The 21,180-nt window shown below is 35.3% G+C and overlaps 3 protein-coding genes and 1 pseudogene across 3 annotated transcripts; 1 reads left to right on the forward strand and 3 right to left on the reverse strand.

The window, feature by feature from the left end:
* Positions 1–690: 690 nt before the first annotated feature.
* LOC107754306 (interferon alpha-6-like) lies at positions 691–1,673 on the forward strand. The gene is made up of 5 exons (XM_016570701.1): positions 691–819; positions 909–995; positions 1,139–1,285; positions 1,372–1,470; positions 1,587–1,673. The coding sequence occupies exons 1-5, from the start codon at positions 691–693 to the stop codon at positions 1,671–1,673; spliced, it is 549 nt and encodes a 182-aa protein (XP_016426187.1).
* Positions 1,674–5,123: 3,450 nt separating this feature from the next.
* On the reverse strand, positions 5,124–7,070 carry LOC107754314 (interferon alpha-13-like). The gene is made up of 5 exons (XM_016570709.1): positions 6,945–7,070; positions 6,776–6,862; positions 6,535–6,681; positions 5,312–5,407; positions 5,124–5,216 (listed from the first exon to the last, which is right to left on the reverse strand). The coding sequence occupies exons 1-5, from the start codon at positions 7,068–7,070 to the stop codon at positions 5,124–5,126; spliced, it is 549 nt and encodes a 182-aa protein (XP_016426195.1).
* Positions 7,071–13,215: 6,145 nt separating this feature from the next.
* LOC107754307 (RAD52 motif-containing protein 1-like) lies at positions 13,216–14,894 on the reverse strand (annotated as a pseudogene).
* A 1,134-nt stretch (positions 14,895–16,028) lies between these two features.
* LOC107754309 (somatotropin-2-like) lies at positions 16,029–19,801 on the reverse strand. The gene is made up of 6 exons (XM_016570702.1): positions 19,763–19,801; positions 19,634–19,694; positions 17,686–17,825; positions 17,329–17,445; positions 16,375–16,536; positions 16,029–16,232 (listed from the first exon to the last, which is right to left on the reverse strand). The coding sequence occupies exons 1-6, from the start codon at positions 19,799–19,801 to the stop codon at positions 16,029–16,031; spliced, it is 723 nt and encodes a 240-aa protein (XP_016426188.1).
* Between the last annotated feature and the right edge of the window lie 1,379 nt (positions 19,802–21,180).

The following is a 21,180-nucleotide window of genomic DNA, read 5'->3' on the forward strand; positions in this document are numbered from 1 at the left end:
ATGTCCACTGACCACATTTGAACTAGTTTTTAATCTTGTACGGAGGTTCCATGAACGTCTATATCGGACGCGCAGAACACGTCAAAAAAAGACGTCATAAAACCTTTCATTCTGGCTCCTCAGTGGACGTCTTTTCAACGTGTGCAAAGATTTCAAAAAGACGTCCACTGGACGTAACTTTGCCCAGTGGATAGATAGATAGATAGATAGATAGATAGATAGATAGATAAGACGCGCAGAACACTCAAAAAAAGACGTCATAAAACCTTTCATTCTGGCTCCTCAGTGGACGTCTTTTCAACTTGTGCAAAGACTTCAGAAAGACGTCCACTGGACGTAACTTTGCCCAGTGGATAGATAGATAGATAGATAGATAGATAGATAGACAGACAGATAGATAGATAGATAGATAGATAGATAGATAGACCACATCCTCGATAACCACAGCAAAGGAGAGAGATGCGCAAGCGAGTGCGCTGCGGTCTACAAAAAATCCAGAAACGATTATTCTTTCCATTCATCACTCAAGTATAAAACGGACCATTGGCATCCATGTCTTCAGCAATATCAGGAGATTTTCAAGAGGTTTCAACACCGCTTGTGACCGAGTGCTATTTTACAGCTCTTTTAATTTTTGCCTTTTTGCATAATCTTTCTGATCTTTTTGCTTTTTGGCCTCATATAAATATAATGGCACTTTGGAAATGTATCACTCTGCTGTGTCCATTTCTTATTTTCGCCCAAATTTGTTCAATGCCAACAAAATGCATCACGCGACGGGAGCTCGTGAAAACAACTCGCAGACTTCTTGAGAATATGGTAAGTTCCACCCCCCAAAGGTTTATATTCCGTTACCTGTTGTACATATTTAGGCTGTATCTTCACCTATGTTCTGACTTTCCTTATAGGGAGGTCTTTTTCCTCGTGAATGCTTGAAAGAAAACGTCGAAATAACCTTCCCGACATCTGCACTGCAATCAAATGACTCCAATCAGGTAAACTATAAACACATCAAGAGTCATTCCATGCATATTAGCTCCATGATTGTCTAAATGTTTCTGTTGAATACTACTTGCTAGAACCCAGAATGATGAAGGAGACCGGGCATAATGTTTTCTGTTATATGTTTACTTTGCAGAACACTGGTGTAGCAAAGGCAACGTATAAAATCATGGAGCACATTGACTACCTGTTTGCTAACGATAGTCACCCAGAATCCTGGAACCAGAAGAAAGTGGAGGATTTCCAAAACATAGTTTATCGTTTTACTGACGAGTACACATGTGTAAGAGAATAATACATTTATTTTTAAAATAGGATTTTATAGATGAACATGCCTGTAAGTGTCTCATATGTCTCATCCGTGTGTAGATTATGAGGAGAAAGCAGCGACACGTGGATGATTTTCCCACAAGAGAAGGTACACTGAAAACCTACTTTGATAAACTGGCCACTCTCCTCAGAAACAAGGTACACCAAAACTTATTGTTCAGCATGCATAAAATATGGTCTACAAAGCACTCTAACAAAATACTGTCATTCAAGCCCATGGCCTATTATAAATTGCTGTCTTTTTTCTCCTTCAGGACTACAGTGTCTGCGCGTGGGAGGTGGTTCGAAAGGAGCTCCTGCGTGTTCTTAAATTTACTCTTGAACTTGTATCATTCACTTAAGTTATTCAGAGTAGTTTTTCGTGGATTATTTATTTATTTATTTATCTATTTATTTATTTATTATTTATTTATTTGCCTGATTGATTAATTTTTGTAATATGATTATGTAAGATGATTATACTGAACACTCATTAAAACTGAAGATACTGAAGTGCATATCTCTGAGTATAATTTACAAGCAGCGACTGGCAAACGAACAATATCACAAAAACAAGAGTTGTTTATCCCATACGGCAAAATATACTTTCAAATATTTTTTTAGATATACAAAAATGGCCAAAAATATAATATGTTTTAAATATATTTACGTAACTATTAATTCTCTACCAATACATGTTTTTGCCTTTAATTTGTATTTTTTTTAAAAACATTAAATGCATTTAAAAATCAGCAAGGAAAATGCTTTACAATCAATTATGCTTTTACAGACCTGGGACATTCTTGCGCACGCACCTCCTGTCGCGTGCAGGTGCTTTCAAGTGGCCAAGACCGCAAAGTGAAGGTACTGGGACAGGTCCTATGTGTTCATCAAGCCCAAACGTGGGCTGCTATAGGCTAGTTCACTCCATTATTTCGAAAGATTGTGTTGATCTTAATGATCATTGGCGTCCCAAGTCGCGTATGTATGCACTATTATGTGCCGTTTTTAGTATAAATAGTGTGGTTAGTGTGTTCACACTGAGAATTCCAATAAAGCAAAAGTGCCTTCAAATGCACATATGCACACTTATAAACCGAAAAAAACAAAACAAGTGTGGAATGAACACTTCATGCACTCAACCGTGGCAGCTTTAATTAGGTAATGGAGAGGGAGGGCTGTCAGACTCCGATGATGGATGACAATTGACAAGATATATATTTCATACACTTGACGCTTTACATTGTTGTGCATAGAATAAGTGCACACTGTAATGCGTCATGTTGCACGCAGCAACACTTATATGCCACGAGATGTGCCACGAGATATTCTGGAAAAAAGATTGTGTTATTTTCACTATATACATGTATGTATATATATATATATATATTTATACAACAGTTCGTTCTGGTTCTCAAATCTGATTGGTTGAGAACCGTGAGATATTGTACCAGCATCGCTACAGGAACGCCCTTTCACAATTTTGTATCACTCTGCTTGTTCTAGCCGGGTCTATGTTTTTTTTTTAACACACACCACACACACAGTTGCAATCAAAATTATTCAGCCCTTCAGAGACTGCAATACTTTACAAATATAAGCTTTTCTGAAGATCCAGGATTTTATAAAAATTGCATCTATAACACTAATACTGGCATATTATAAATTATAATGTCAATATAATGTAGGCTAATATTCGTTTTGAGTTATAGGACTTTTTAATAACACAACTATGTCATAATTATTCAATTACTATTCAACATTGCTGTTTTTAAGTCACTTTTTTATGGTGGGGAACAAAATTGTCTTAGAAACTCTATTAAAAACAGAATTAGCTTGAGCTGTTACACATACATAAACTTTGCCCATGCATGTGCTGACGTGAGTAGCAAATATGCAAATTCAACAGAGCTCTCTCAAAAGCTATAGAAGAAATAGTTTTATTAGAAAATCTAATGAAGATTTCAAGGCATTAAAAGTTCCTAGAGATACAGCCTTATTCCTTAGCTTAAAATGTGTTGTACCAGAAAAACTTTGAGGGTGTTGAAGAAAAAGCACAATATCAATAAATTTGATCAGAGCAATTGAGAAAAACCTGCAATGTACAGCCAAAGATTTGCAAGATGACCTGATGAAAGGAGGAAAAACATTTCAATGCAGAGTATAAGAAGAACACTAACTATGGCCTTTGTATTGAGGCATCTTGCTGAATGCCACTCTTGATCAAGAAGAACATAAAAGGCCGACTTGAACATGTAAAATTCATTTGGGTAGACCTGTGGAGTTCTGGAAGAATGTTTTATGGAGCGATATGACCAAACTGGAACTTTTGGACCCATGGATCAGCGGCAAAGCTTATAAACAGAAGAACACCACCTCAAAGCTTGGAGGTGGACCAGTCCTGTTATGGGGGTGTTTTATGTTGCTGGAAGTGGAAATCATGACTGTATGAAGGACATCATGGATTCTTTGAAGTATCATTTTGTCAATTTATTTGGGCCCAACCAGTCATTTGATATTTTTACATAAAAAAATATGACAGACAGCTATGCATTTCCTCATTGACAGCCATTTAAACAAGCTCAGAAGTTACAGCCTTGGAACTTGACTTGACAATTACATTCCTGTTCTTTGGTTCTCTGAGTTTACTGATCTCACAACATTCATGTTTAACAAAAACTACCACTGCTAGGTAAAAAGAACAACATTTAAAGGGGTTTTCAATTCGATGTCAGTGAAAAATCCTTTACAAGCTCTTCATTTTCGAACACTTCAAAAGCTAGAACAAGTTTGCTCAAAGCCACATAACATTTACACAATGGCAGCTTGAGAAATATTTTCCATTGAGACTGAGCATTAGGTCCACCCTAACTGATATTTTAAAGCTTAAAATAAATAAATAAATAAACACACATAAAGCTTGAATATGAAGAAGAAAGGGATTTATAGAGCATTTACATATTTGTAACAAGTGCAGTGTATAATATGATGTCAAGCTGTACATTACAGTACAACAAATTTGCATTTGTTCTAGACATAGAAATAGATAAAAACAGGATGTTACTTTGCAGCAATGTACAAACACTGGATATGTGGTTAAAGTGTGATCACTGGAATAGGTCTATTCGGATCTCATTTAATGTCTGCTAAAAATACAAATAGTTTCTGCTGGAACAAACAGCCTCATAGATGCACAAATGTATAAGGTCAAGACATTAATGTGTAAGGTCACAGTTTTGAGAAATAGAGATGCAGTTTGAATATCAGCCTTACTATTTCACGTACACCTGGTGTAGCCAATCCTGTGTTAATATTTCACATTTATCTTTATCTAATCTAATATTTCACTCATCCACCTTTCTTCCTAACACCCACCCTCCATCCCATTTTTTTTTTTTAATTTACACACTTATTATTGATCTCCTTAACTCAATTAAGCTAATTTCACTAAAAGTCAAATATAGCAAAGATCTCATAAAACAAGATTTTAGAAAACAAGACACGATCTGAGAGGTCAGTATTCAAAATGTATTTGTTATTCAGAAATTACAAAAAAACTTTGTAAAATGCAACAAAAATACAATCTTAATAATATATAAATAATGAAGTTTTCAAGCTGTGAACTGTCCAGTGCTGAATGGAAATGGTGTGATGCAATTTAAAAGCGAAAATGACAGTTACATCCGATACAGTGATTTAGAAACAGAATAAACCTCTAGACAAAAACAGACAATAAAATATTAAATAAATAAATAAATAAATAAATAGGCCTAAATAAATAAATAAAGGACGCATTTACAATTCTAAGAAACTTATAACATGATGTCGGAGTTGTGATCCAATATGAACTTCAGGGTGCGGAGAATCTCATTTCTGACAATTTCCCATGCGCAGTAACTGAAATCCTGCACAGAAAAATGGCATTCAGCATTAGAATGTTTATTATATAACACAAGAGATAGGCTATGACTAAAGTTATAGGTTGATGACACAAGCGTACCTTTTCTTTCAGAGCCGAGGATATAGTCTCGAAGTATTTCTTGAGTGAAGCATCTCTGCTGGGGAAATCCTGTGCCGCTTCAGACTTGCTCATGATCTATATTTGCCAAGACACAGAAAACATGAAATACTGAAAACAAAAGGTAATTAAAAAGTCATATACATATTACACAGCTATCTGGCAATACGTGATTCTGATTCGTCAGTTGAGGCACCCAGCGGTCAAACATCATTGACAACAAGGTACAAGTGACCGGTGTTACTTCCATGTCTGTTACCACTCAGCTCTCTTTAACGCATATAGTAGCTAATTGGCACTTCATACGAAACTTTTGATAAGGCCTAGAAGATCTAAAATGTAAAATTAAAATTACAATTCGATTTTAAATTCGTTTTTCCAGTTAAAGAAAACGAAGAGATTGCTAGGATGAACTTTAAACCGACAAAAGACCCAAAGAGCTGGGTGAGAGAAATAAATAAATAAAGACAATTTAATTTACTTGTATTGCAGATTAATTATAATTAATTAGTTAATATTGTAATACGTATCCCTGTTTTTTTTTTTCATGTTCACGTATTATAGGATGTACATAAGTGGACTGTTCAGTCTCCAGATTTAACTCTCATTGAAAATATTTGGTTGAATTTGAAGAAAGAAGTAGCAATGTGAAAACCAAAGATTATCAGTGATCTGAAAGCTTTTTCAGGCAAGGATTGAGCCGAGACCGCAGCAGAGAGGTGACCGAAGCTTCTGAGCACTTATAGGCTGCGTTTACTGGTGGTTTTAAAGAATAAAAGATTCTGCACAAAGTTTGACTTTTATAATAATAATTTTGAAAATGAACGTTAGAGCCAATTAGATTTTTTATCATGATTCACCAATGTTACATTCTCAGAATCACTCAAATGTGTATCAAGAAACTTTCTCTAATAGTTCACTGATGTCTTTGTTAAATTGTTTTCATAAAATGTTGTTCTCTGCAACAAAATGTCTTGCAGGTCAAGGGGGTTGAATCATTTTGATTGCAACTGTAAATGTCTCACTGTAATCTCAGTTTTTGTTTGTGTTATTTTTTTTTCAAAGAAAACAAGGAAGAAGTTGAAATTATTTTATGGTAATTAAAATAATGCCACGATTATAATTTAATCACATGTCATTTGAACCAAGACAAGATCTCTACATTTTTAGATATTAACGAAAAATGTAGTTTGCTGTTTTCTTACGCATTTGCTGTCCACAATCTGCCGGTATACGAGGCCTCGAAACTCATTCCACTTTTTTGCATCCCACTGGTCTGGATCATTGTAGTTCTCAAACAATGCATCAATATTCTCAAGTGTCTGGTAAACAGCTTTTTCTACACCAGTAACCTAAACAAGAGTTGAAAAGTAAACAAATGTACACAAAAGTCAACCGAAAAAAAACCCCAAAACAAACAAAAAAAGATTTATTCAAAGATTGTACCTGATCCGTGTTGGCAGACTCGAACGCATTTTGCGGGAAAGTTATGGCAACATTTTCCTTCAGGCACTGCACGGGGAAAAGGCCCCCCTAAAACAAAATAGTATATTCGTCAATGAATATGTATATTCGCTACTGAATTGTACCACTGAAGATTCTCAGCAATTCTTACCGCAGTCTCTATCAGTGTATATGATCTCTTCAATAAGTCCTTACGAAGGATGCAGTTTGTTGGCAATGACCAAACCTGCGCAAAGCAGAAAAAGGTGCACAGCAAGGCCACACGATGAAGATCCATTCTGACAGATGCCTATAAAAGATTAGAGACCATGCGAGATTAAAACAAGGATGCATCGATTTCAAGCCATAAATAATCAGATTCATTACAATAAGCCACTGGTTCCACTGCTTACCTTGTTAACTTGTCCTTTGTCCTTCACAACTTGTTTGTCGTTGTAGTGAAGACTCACTTTAGGTCTGCAGCTTATATACTGCATTTTGCAAATAGACCGAAAAGGGAAAGGCATGATTTTGACGTTCATTTTCTGCATCTGAATAGAAATTGGGACGATTGATGAATTTGCGTTTTCGAGACGTCTTGAACTCTGCGGTTATGCCTACGTCTGTCATTCAATGCATCCTGAAGAGCGACTTCCCCTTATGAACGTTCATATGAAGCTAAGACCATGTGTCATAATCTCACGTTTGAGTCAAAACTATTGCTTTTAATTCATTTTGTAAGATTTATGTGGCATCTAAGAGCCCAAGGTACAATCGAAACAAATCGAAACAATAGAACAAATACATTCGAGTGAATATGAATAAATTATGACAGATGAGTAGTGATACCTTTTGAGATACAAAACACTATACAGCAGACTGACATTGTGGCATGTTGACACATGATTTTGTTCAAGACAGAACTAGTTGTTGACAACTTAGCTACTATTTTACTAGTATCGAAGTGGTACATCTGAAGGCTTGGAAACAGATGAGCTCGACAAAGATTGCAAAACGAACCAAGATGATTCATATAAATAGGAATTCGCAACCAATTCATCTTATGGTAAAATACTAACGAATTGTCATGAGACTATGTTGGTAGATTATGTGTTCATAACTATGGTTTATATTTTACAGTCCTTCAAGACTGTGATGATAATTACATATTTACTAAAAATTGGAGTATGAATTCCCTTGTGTAAAGTGTAGTCAAAGCCCCCTAAAGCAATTCTGTGTCCGGTCATGTAAAAACAAACAAACAGTGCTCTCTTGGAAGCAGAACAGAGGGATGAGAAGTAAGTTATAGATAAATTGGGAGGTTAACCACAGAGTATGCTCATAACACTTTATATTTGTGACTTATGGTCAGTAACAAATGTGTGATGTGTGACAATCATAGATCCTTTCTCTGATATTCCTAGTCTCAAACCTCTTACCTCTGGTCTTGGTCCCTGCCTTTGGTTTTAAATCAGACCACAGTAACAAATGCTCAGATTATTCATTTTCATATTTAGCTTTAACAAATAGAACTAATAATGAACTAAAAGTAGCCTATCATCATCATCATCTATTGTTTATATTATTAATAAATAATTTGAATGATTTTTCCCCCCATATTATAACAATTTTTTATGGTTTTAGTAAAATGTATAACATAAATACCACTTGTGAATTTTTAAACAACATGTTGCCTTTATAATAAGATCTATTCATATTTGAGTATTACATTTTGAAAGCTGAATAAGAATTCTGAAGAATTATGCCCACAATAACAGACTAGGATTTGCCCAAGATGGTGTGTGTTTAAATCTTTGTGCACATGGCCCTTTTGCGGTTGTGGTTTTAAGAAAAAAAAATTATCGTTACTCTTGGTTTGCTTCTAATGAACCTTTCTCTGATATTCCTAGTCTCAAGCCTCTTACCTCTGGTCTTGGTCTCTGCCTTTGGTTTTAAATCAGACCACAGTAACAAATGCTCAGATTATTCATTTTAATATTTAGCTTTAACAAATAGAACTAATAATGAACTAAAAGTAGCCTATCATCATCATCATCTATTGTTTATATTATTAATAAATAATTTGAATGATTTTTCCCCCCATATTATAACAATTTTTTATGGTTTTAGTAAAATGTATAACATAAATACCACTTGTGAATTTTTAAACAACATGTTGCCTTTATAATAAGATCTATTCATATTTGAGTATTAAATTTTGAAAGCTGAATAAGAATTCTGAAGAATTATGCCCACAATAACAGACTAGGATTTGCCCAAGATGGTGTGTGTTTAAATCTTTGTGCACATGGCCCTTTTGCGGTTGTGGTTTTAAGAAAAAAAAATTATCGTTACTCTTGGTTTGCTTCTAATGAAATACAACGGCTGGTATATTTCAATCTCGTGGGTATATGTAGAGACCCCCACTGGCATCTTACCTTAGAAAGTGAAAATAAGGACAGGGAACTGAAAGTGTGCGCAAACCAAGCTGAGTGATCACGAAAAATCACATTTGCCCCTCCCAAACTGTTAAAGCTAGTACTGTGTGAGGTTGTTTGAGAGCAAGAGGAATCAAGTACTCTGCTTTTGGTTCTGCCAAACACCTCAGGGAGACTAAAAACCAGAAAGAGACACACTTACATTCCTGATTCTGAGTAAACCTCTCACAACCAATAAAATACTAATCAACATAGGTTTATGACTCAGACTAAACAAGAGGTTATTAGTGTCATTCTCTTTATAAATCAAGCATACAAATCTCAACATGTTTAGCAGAGCCGTGTTCACGCCAGAACTTTTGATTTCTTTTTGAGAACTTCCTTATTTTACCAAAATGTGGAAATTCACAGCTTTCATCAGCAAATGCCAAAGCTAAATTCTATCTTCTAATTTAGGTAAAAGTAGGTAATGCTTTCAATTTGACAACTTAATCTCAATTTGAATTTATTTATAAAGCGCAATTAAAAACTACTGTTTACCAATGTGCTGTACAACATAAATAACAACCATTAAACAGAATTCAGACAAAGACAAAGTCACAAGTAAAACAACAAAACATAGACAAATCAATTTTAAAATGATTTTAACCTTGATTTAAAAATGGATAGAGTGGGAACAGTTCTGATTTGGATAGGTAGACTATTCCAAAGTCTCTGAGCGGCTACGGCAAATGCCCGATCGCCCCTAGACTTTAGTCTGGTTTTAGAAACCACTAAAAGCCTTAAATTGGCAGACCTAAGAGCTCTTACTGGTTGGTGGTCTATCAACAGATCAGAGAGGTATAGGGGTTCTAAACCATTTAAAGACTTAACCAATAAGAGCACTTTAAAATTAACCCTAGCGCACAAGTAACCAATGTAAAGAGCCTAGGACAGGGGTCATATGTTCATGCTGTCAAACTCCCATTATGACTCTGGCAGCCACATTTTGAACCATCCGAAGGTGCTTTAGAGAAGATTGACTGATCCCCAAATAAAGAGAGTTACAATAGTCAAACCTACTGGTGATAAAAGCATGGATAACTCTTTCAAAATTAGTAAAAGAAAGAAAGGACTTCATTTTTACCCTTTTCAACTGGTAGAAGAACTTACCTTAAGTCAAGTACAAATACATTGAAATATGCTGAAGAGCTTCTATTTCTATTTATTTAAATGTTCATTAACAAATTATTTCTTACTCATTACTTAATACAGCAATGCGTTAAACCACAAGCATTAAAAAAGAAGACAAACCAATACATGCACGTTTAAGCCTAAACATAGGTATACATAAAAAAACACATGAATTACACTCATATGAGAACAACAAAAATGTTCATCCATTCAAAAATAATTTAAAATTTTAAATAATTAAAAAATCTTCATCTATTTAAAAGGGTTATTGTAGTTAAGTAAAACTTTGGTGATTTTGATTTTCAAAGATTTATTATAAATTTGTATAAACTTTTTTCCCAAAATGCAATAAATCCATGACACTTTTTTTACTTCAAAATGCAATAAATCCATTGAATCAATTTAAAAGTTATTTTTCATACTGAAACTGTTGAAAATACATCCACATATGACAGCCTCTGAACTTGGTCAATACTAATCTTATATACAGGCACTGGACTAAAAATACATTCAATCAGTCATCGCTCCCAAAATGAATTCAACGGGTCATCTTGTTAATGCTACAAATTAATTACAGCAATAAAAGACAATTTCATCATGAACATACATGAACAACAATATCACATTAAACAACAGAAATTCCAAAATGACATTTCCCTTACATTCAACTTCCAAAAGTGCATTCATCTTTGCCATGTTACATTCATTTAGTTGACTAGTGCTATAAGCTGTATTAACAAAAACATTAATGGCATTTAATAAAAACACTTACACTGACAAGCTACGCAATATCGCGGTTTATAATCGAATGCGACTCATCTGCGATTATGAACGCGATTATAGCAGTGATCTATGGCTCTGTGCATTAAATGCCGCTCCATCTGAAAGCACGTGATGGAGATTTACTATTAATCACAGAACTGGCTTTACTGACCAGATGCGCATGACAATCACATGCGATTTATATAACTAAAACCTAAATACAAATTAATGGAAAAAACTACAGACACATAAAAAACTAAAACTACTAAAACGGACAAAAGAAAATTACTAAAACTTTGACTAAATGAAAATGAAATGGATACTATAAAAATAAAAACAGATTCAAAATATAGATGAGTATAGTCCTTGTACATCTGTATATAGCCTAATTTAATTTGACAGCATACTAATTAGTCAATATGATCATAAATATGATTATATACTCTATATAATTTAAAAATGTTCCCAGCTGAGTCTTGGTTCACCCACATCCTATACGCTAAAAATCTAATGTTTTTTTCTACCCCCACTGTTGCCCATGGCTTGCTGAGATCATTTATTTATTTAAATCTTCTTTATAGCAATATGTATGTCTAGTAAAAAAAAGTCATTGTACAAATCAACTGAATTGCAGCAGACACTGCTACCTAGTGGCATTTAACTTTAGAAGCACCTCATCTGTGTGTAAAAAGGAATTTATAATCACACCAATGAATAGACACAGGGAATTTTAGGTAAACTGGGTAACCTGATTTTAAAGATCTACTGATATTATTCTTAAACCTGGACCAAAAACACATTAAAAATCTACTTGACAAAGGAAAAAAGCCAGTCAACCGAACAAATGCAGCAAGGCAAAAGCAATAAATAAAAGAGAGGCACATATGATTAAAATCCACTCCTACAAATATATTTTATTTAACACAAACAAAAACCTATTTTAATGAGAACATACTAAAACCTGTCTTAATGTATTCTAAGGTAGTGCAAATATGTCAAAAAAAGAGGCTGATCATACTTTGTACACAAGAGATTTTTTTTTTAAGTTATAAAGAAATGCATTTTGGATTCCCTGAAGTCCTTATGAAACTACATGACTTTCTTGGCTTCACATCTGACCTGACCTTTAAACCTCAACCTGTGTGACCTTGGTAGTATCAGCCACATAAAAAAACAGAGAATTGCTTTGGAAATAGAGAAGAGGAATCTGAGGTCAGTTGTGCTGAAATTGGGAGGTTAACCACAGAGGTACACATTATGGTCAATACCAAACATTAAAGAGAAAACTTATATAATTTTCAGTGGTCACTTATCTGGAAAACATTGGCAACTGTGTGGGTTGAGAAAGCTGAGTGGGTGTCAATCAGGGAGGTCCACTGTGAGGTCCCATGGGAAATCCTCCTCAGTATTACTGTCAGCACCTTCAAACTCATTCCAGGAGATGTCATTTACCGCTGAAATTGGGAGGTTAACCACAGAGGATGACCGTAATGCTGTACACATTATGGTCAATACCAAACATCAAAGAGAAAACTTATATAATTTTCAGTGGTCACTTATCTGGAAAACATTGGCAACTGTGTGGGTTGAGAAAGCTGAGTGGGTGTCAATCAGGGAGGTCCACTGTGAGGTCCCATGGGAAATCCTCCTCAGTATTACTGTCAGCACCTTCAAACTCATTCCAGGAGATGTCATTTACCTGCCACATAAAATAATTGGCTATTAGATAGCTCTCTGATTGGCTGTTGCTAAACCACTGACCAAACGGATAAGAACTGAAAGTGACTGGCTAGTTCCTCATTGCAATGGTTAATAATATTACTGACCCTGAAAAACAATAACCTTATGAGCTGATTTAAGTAGACGTGGAACAAATTTTCATACATTTACTTCTCTGTAAATTGAATAAATTCAATGCATCATTGACCAGAATGTTCAAAGATCTTGAAGGAACACTTACTTTTATGACTCCTTCTGAGTTCTCCTCTGGAAGGATCTCATCTGGATCGTACATGATCTCAATTGCTAATTTCCCATTTCCTATGGGACATTAATGACATGAAATGGATATTACCACAGATTGCAATGTGTTGTATAATGGCTGTATACAGTAGGTTGCTGGAAATACTTACCGAAGATCATGAGAAGCACCTTTTCAAAGGCAGCAACCACAGCTTTGTCTTTGGCACGTTTCATTAGTGTCCCTCTTTTTCTCAGCTTTTCCTCTGGATCTAAAGAATTCAACATTTTAGCAGATGTTGCGGATTAATAGCTATCGTTGCATGCTGTCATGTAGGGCTATTTAAAAAGCGAAATAAACAAATTAATAAACATGTTAAAAATATGATAAGACAGACAAACAAGATACATAATTTAAATATGATTTTAATTATTTATTTAAAACGTAATATAAATGTAATTATTATTATCATTATAAATATTTATTATTATTATTGAGATATATTTTTATAAATATATTTAAGTGCACATGAGATCAAAATTCTAAAACTTTTATTTTAACAATAACCTTCTAAAAAAATAAAGCATGTTGCATGCCTCAAGCCAAGTCTGTATGACCTCACCTGGATCGTTGTCGATTATCTCCTCCGCCACACCGACCCCCTGGCAGCTCACTCCGTGCTGTGGGAAGGTCAACTCTGCTATGAATCCATATTTTAAAAGCACACGCTGGTCATCTGTTTCTTCTTGGCACCCTGCGTCCACACACTTTGAGATGTCCTTCAACTGTTGAAACACAAAAATATTTGGTTTACAAACCAGCCATGAACAGATGCACAGTTAGCCTTGAGGGAAAAATGAAGAGTCGATATCATCAATATTGCTGCTTACAGTAATAATGCGAGTAGACCAGCTGCCAAAGCCCAGATAGTGATTAGCCAGGTTGTGACATTTGGAAAGGCTGAGAGGTTTAGTGCTATAGAAAGGACAGATTCTGCTTCGTGCTCAATCGGACCTGAGGGAGAGGTTGAAAGAAAGAATAAGAAATACATTTGCAAAACAAGTTTCAACTCAAACACTCAAACCTTCTTAAAAGTAAATCTGATCAGTAGCCCATCTGAAAAACATGTGCAAATCACATTAACAGCTACATCTTTATCTGTAGCAGCTTTATCTGTATTTATCACATTTACAGCTTTATCTGTAGCTGTAATACATTAGGCTACCTTTAAAGGAGAACTTTGGGAAAGGCACTGTTTATCAGTGGCCCGCTGAGCTTTGGATGCCTGTGCCGATGAGTAACGTTAGAACTTCACCAGTGCATAGAACACAGGTTCAGCCACCGTGGCATTGGGACAGACCTTCAACAGGTAAAGAGCTCCAAATGCTGAATACACGCTCCACAGGGACTCCTAAAAAGTCAGATGAGAAGTTGAATTAAAAGTAAAAGTTTGGTACATTTATGCAATTACTGGTGATTTTGCACTAAAAATCCCTAAAAGTCCAAGGCTAACCAATCTATGACTTGATATGCAAACATAATGCTTATGTACATTTTTGAACAAAGGTTAAACGTAATCTGACTTAAAGAGCAAGTGAAAGGTATATTATTGGTCATTCATTAAATAAAAGGAATAGTACGATGAAATCTAATAATATAACACAGCACAACACAATACACTTACATAAATGTAAGCCTCTGAAAATGTTGGCTGAATGTCCCAAACGAAAATACTTTTGTTGTTTTCGAGAGGGACTTTAAACTCAATTATATCGACCTCCATATCCATGAGATATGGACTTTAAATAAAGTTTCAACTCGACAACGGTGTGGTTACCTCATAAAACATATGAATGAATTTAAAACGGCAAAACTGAATAATCAGTTCACACGCCACCCGTCTATGACTTCCGTAAACAGAATCGAATTTTGCGCTCTTGGACGTCATATTACGTAATGCGCTGTGATTGGATCAGTGGAAGGATTCTGAAAGGATTGAACAAACTGGAGTTTCCTCGGTGACGTAATAACTACGCACGTTCCAAACGTTCTGAAAGCGTTCACAATAATAAAACAAGATAATTCATAAACATTTTAAAAATGTAATCTTGTCTCATCCGGTTAATATGTAGAGACCCGCGACATTGCGTCGACTATATTGCTTTTATTTGTCATATTATATATTTAGATTTATATATTTTTTGGCATGTCTTGTTTTAATCTGCCAATGTTTGAAGCTTATAGCAACAGTAAAATTTTCGGTCAATTTTAGCTTGTTCATTGTTTTGGGACGCATTACAGCTCATGATAGGGCACAACAACACAGATTTTGATCTGAAAATCCAGTCAAAATTTTAGGTGTAAAAATTAAACCACACAGATCAAGAATATTGGATGCAATTTAAAACTTTAATGGAGAAAGACACAGCGCTTGAAGAGAATACGATGCGCTAATAATAAGTGCATACTCTATGAGACAGACAAATGTTTACATGCATACACAGAGTGAACCTATCCATTTAAATTACAATTTCGATGTAACACTGATCTTTAGCCCCCCTTTTGAGCCATAAAATACTTGAACATATTGTTAGCACTTTGACTAAGGTCAGTTTGGCCACATTTGAAAACACTGCCATAAATTGCTTAGCACCACTGTGAAATGTTATATCAGATCCATCCTTTACGTTTGAAAGGAACGGCTTTAAGTTATGAGCACTCCCCAATGAGAAGAATACAATGGGTAAGGTTTAAATATGGGAGAGAAAAAGAAAACACAGACCTAGCCATGGCTGGTTGACATTTCCTGCATATATAAGACCAGACTGTAATTACCTAAGGAGGTTTTAAGGACTTAAACTGGTCTTGGATTTGCAGCAAAACACAAATGTACAGGCATTGACTAGCAATACACCGGCGCCCTCTACAGAGTGCAGTTGGAATCCAGGGATCTCCTGCAATTTGCAACCCTCAAGTAGGTTTCGGCCTTGTGCATGTCCGTCTTGAAGCAAGCCAGCAGACGAAAGCTCTCTCTGAGGTTGTTCTCCCCCTTGGTCAAGTAGAAGTCCTCAAAAGGCAGCGGCAGGGAGTCGTTATCATCCATGTTTGGTTGACCATCGAGACATCCCTGCAGCAGATACAAATGCAAAATGATCTTATAGCTGTCCAAATAAGATCTGAAGATGTGAAGATGCTGTCACACTTCCTGGTACGACCACTATACATATTGTGTGAAAAAATAAAAGTAGCCTAAAGCTTGTCTTTCTCACCTTGATGAGCACACTGATGCCCATTTTCAAGTCGGCCAGCTTCTCAGTGATCTGGTTGGGGTTCCCGACAGTCAGGCTGTTTGAGACGGTTCCGCTCAGGGTCTGGCTGGGGAGCTCCCAGGACCCAATAAGGCGAAAAGAGATGCGAAGAAGCTTCAACATCTGAAGAAAGAAAAAATAAATAAATAAAATTGGAGGCTTCAGACCACTGGCCATTTTTGATTATGCTGCCCATTTGATCAATTCCAAGTGCTTCCCAAACTATGATATGCAAAAATGTGTAATGATGGAAACAGTTCATCTCTTAGCATCTACTGTGGTTGGTAAATATGTTCTTAACGATTTCTTTGATTTATAAGCAATTTAAGAGTAAAATTGTCATCCACTTGTGTGAAAACAACAACAATATTTCACCTGTGTCATGCATGTACTCATATTGTATTCTTTAATTTGTTTGATACTATTTGTTTTATTGTTGTATATATTGTTGAATAAAAACTGGGATTTTCGATATTTCAGATTGCATGTACCCCCAAATATGATCATCCTCATGAGAGGGAACCCATCCTAAAATTTAAAAGGCAGCTATATATTTATATTTATAAAGACCCAACACAGTGAAAATTAACATTATAAATATGTGTAAAATATTATTTGGAAAATATTAAACTTTTATTTCGTTATGTTATTACTTTTACTGCTCACTGTAGTACAAGATGTATTTTATGCATTTATTTAAACTATTATTTTTTTTTTTTACTTTATTCTATTGGTTATTCATATATATAATCATATGAATGTACTTAGTTAAATCTTATTATTATTATTTATTTTTATATTTTTACACTGTTTTTCTCCAAACTTTTCCACAGACCCCTTTTCTAAAACCCCTGGGACAAAACATGTTGGGATTTAATTTTTAATTATATATTTTTAAGTATATAGTTTACTCACAGAGCTCTTCTGTGTTTCATCTTTTCCAGTGGGCGCCTCAATGTAGTCAGAATTGCAAAAAGACAGAGGGAAGATTTTACTCAGCTGTCTGCGTTCCTCAGGCAACAGGCTGTCCTCCTTGATAACAAAAGGCAAATTGTATTTAGTATTGTATTTAAAATGTATTATTTATAATACATTCAACTCACTCAAATAACTAAATAAATAATTGCATCTGATAGAAGTTTCGCAGATGAGTTATCAAAGTCCTAAGCTCATATTTCACTTTTAAACCTAAATAGGTGTGACCAATAATGTTTGCTCTAAATTACAGTTTAGAATCTACTAGTTCTGAATAGATTTGAATGAGAATCTTACAAAGTCGTTAATCATTTTTGCAGCCAGCTGGTGCAGGTGTTGTACACGAATCACTGCATTATTGAAGAGCCGCTGGTTATCTGATGCTCTCCCCTGGTTCACCAACAAACTAACCAGCACCACCGACAATAGCACTAATGCTAGGAGAAGAAAAGAAGGAGATTTATTTTTCATCTGCAACATTGTTGTTTAAAAGCTCCTGAAAAAATAGCCAAATAACCAATGAAATCAAGCAATTTTTTTACCCTCTTTAAACTATAAAATTACTTTTACAGGTAATAAAAAAATATAATACATGTAATAAATATATAACTAAATAGGGAGATGTTATATTTTAATCCGGTGGCTGTCATTGGCACAGCACTAGTCTATACAATAAGAAGACGCATGTAGCATTGCCACGTAACCTGTGAATGGTGTCATCTCCTTCCAAAAGGACATGTTCTCAATAATTATGAGAGTAAATCAGCTGTCATATACGTGTTTGCTGTCACTGTGGGGATGCGGGAGGATTTTCCTATTCAGATGTGGTGTTGGCCTGTGTGTAATATTCAGCAGTCTTGGGGTTGTGAAGTGTCAGTGTGACATTAATAGTTTAATCCCTTGCGGAAAAAAACAGAATACAATCTGTTTATCTGAACCTCATAGCTGTTTTGCCTGTCACGTTAGGTTATCAGTAAAGGACCAAAGTGTAACAGTGTGTTCTGTGACAGTTAATGCAGGATAATTAATTAGTTCGATAACAGATTAGACAGATAATGGTGAATGGTGAATCTCACAAGTCTGTCAAGCAACATCTGGGTCATATTTTACTAGCAAATCAAAAGAAATAAAAAGTATATTTTGCCTAAAGATAATGAATGCTGTTGCAATACCATAATATTTTTCCTCATTGTGAGCTTATGTTCATGACAATTAGGCACATCTAAAACCTACTGTCTATTTAAATATAAACAGTATTAGTTCAAATTAATCATGGCAATTTATGCTGATTATACCTTTAACATTTCTTATTTACAATCAGTGTAGAAAACAATTGTGGTGAAATTGTGATTTGTTCAGGATTCTTTGATTAACAAAAAGTTCAAAAGAATAGAATTTATTTGAAATAGAATTTCTATACAATTATAAATATTTTTTTTCTGTCACTTTTGATCAATTTTATGTATGCTGAATGTAAGTATCATTTCTTTCTTTCTTTCTTTCTTTCTTTCTTTTATCTTACCACATACTTTTTAATGGTAGTGCATCACAGTTTCCACAAAAATATTAAGCAGCACAACGGTTTTCAAAATTGATTATAATAAGTTTCTTGAGCAGCAAATCAGCATATCAGCAGAATGATTTTGTATGATCATGTGAAACTGGAGTAATGGCTGCTGAAAATTCAGCTTTGCCATCACAGGAATAAATTACATTAAATATATTGAATTATAAAACAATACTTTTAAATTGTAATAACATTTGACAAAATTGTTGTTGTTGTTTTAAAAAACATCCAAACTTCAAACGTCCAAAAACATCAAAACATCCAAACTTTTGACCGCCAATAGATGTGTGTGTGTGTGTGTGTGCATATATATTACATAAATGATATTTTCTGGACATTATAAATTATATTACAGTAATGATAGTGAGATTTCTTTCACATTACAGTAATTAGAATTATATTTTTTGCAGTAAACCATTGAAACATTTGTAAATAATGTCACATAATGTCTTAAATGTCCTAAAATAGGCTACATTTTTCATGCAAAATGTAGGCCTATATTCATTTTCTTTTGATTCTGGGGTAAAATATATGACCTCTTTGTGAGATTCACACAATATTAATGTAATATTATTCTTTTTCCATATAAGTTGTCCAAGATAATGATTTATAAGACCACCCACTCCATTTATAAGGCCACGCTGAGCTCAAAACCAATGTTTTCTGCATTTGGTTTACCAAGAGCCAATCTGTCTCTTTTTGCAGATTCTGGTCTCAGATCAGCTTGCCAGAGAAACATCTACAGAGAGAGAACAAAACTGAGAGGCACCACAAGCATTCAATCCCCGAGAACCACCCTGTGGTTACAATCGGAATGGAAGCAAGTGCCAGAGGAAAATCCCCCATGATGCCTCAGCTGTTCATACTGGGCATTCTGATGACTGTCTATACCGCCTGAACTTGGCACCTGTCAGTCAAGTGTGAGAAACCAAAACTCCTTTAAGAAAGCTCTGTCAGGTGGATCTAGGAACAGCATCATTCCTCCAAATACCAACTTAATGATAAGGAATAGTAAGAGACATATTATATACTGCTGTGTTTTGTATGAGAATACGTTGTCATTTCATTTCTAGCCACAAGATGGCGCCACTAAATTCAAGATATTTTCTAAAGAAGCTGTATTCGAATTTTTCGATTTTTTAAATGATTCGAGCTTGAATGAAATTTCATGTTTGAAAAGCTTTGAGTTATTTTAGCGCTACAAAAACAGTCCGTTAATGAACCGGAAGTCTCTGACATTCACAGGAGATAGCTTACTTCCGCTTTGAAAACTAAGGCGGATAGCACTGTGAGCCTCTTGAAATGTCGATCAAAGCATTAAAGATTTCTAAGTGAATGTTTGCAATTAGCTTGAAGTATCATATCACTTATTGTAATGGAGAAAATGGAGATAGTTCCATCTCAAGTTAAGGTGAGTTGGCGCAATGCTGCTACGATCCCATATCTAAGTAGACAGCTTTACATTCCGGACACATTTAAATAACACGTTCTATATAGAGAACACTGTCTACCGACTCGCTTCCGCTACTCTGCCGACTGAACGGATATGGGATATCACCCTCTATTTACTCTGTATCTTTTTTTAAACTTTACCTTTGGCTTTGTTAGTAAGACGGTGTCACAATCAGACACACACAAAAAAATAGCTTAATGGAAGCATGACAATCTTGGCCGCTAGACTAAAATCTGTAGAAAGAGTCCGACTGATCCCACGGCCTTGGTGTTGCTAGCACCATAATGTATACTTGACAACCTTTAGGCAAAGAGGAGGCACCTGCCCCTGACGCCACCTGCTGCATGTTCACAATGACCTTTGACCCTTTCGTTGTAAACTCTTCTTGAACTTTTGACATCATTGATCCACTCGTGGCGTTAACTTTTCTGCACAAACTCAAGACCTGTATTTCTGTGTCCTTAAACGGTTTGGGAACCAGGATAAGCTGTCTTCCTTTAAAGCAAACTCCACCTTGTTCCCACTTCTCGTCAACTCTTGTTTCAAAGGGGGCGATGTTACACATCTACCCTGGAATGTACTGACTCCATCCCACCCGCTCTCTGATTCCACAGGCTACTCATCACAGTTTTGAGTCATCTCATGTTGCATCTCTTCAGGCAGCTGCGGCTTCTTTGCTTTGGAGGCACCACTCGTTGACTGGACGAGCTTCTCCAGTGCTTGCTTAGCTTACATAAAGGCTGCATGCACACTTTACCTGAACAAAGGTTGT

The sequence above is a fragment of the Sinocyclocheilus rhinocerous genome, unplaced genomic scaffold (assembly GCF_001515625.1).
Source record: "Sinocyclocheilus rhinocerous isolate Xijiao unplaced genomic scaffold, SAMN03320098_v1.1 scaffold832, whole genome shotgun sequence".
In the NCBI taxonomy this organism is placed as follows: Eukaryota; Metazoa; Chordata; class Actinopteri; order Cypriniformes; family Cyprinidae; genus Sinocyclocheilus; species Sinocyclocheilus rhinocerous.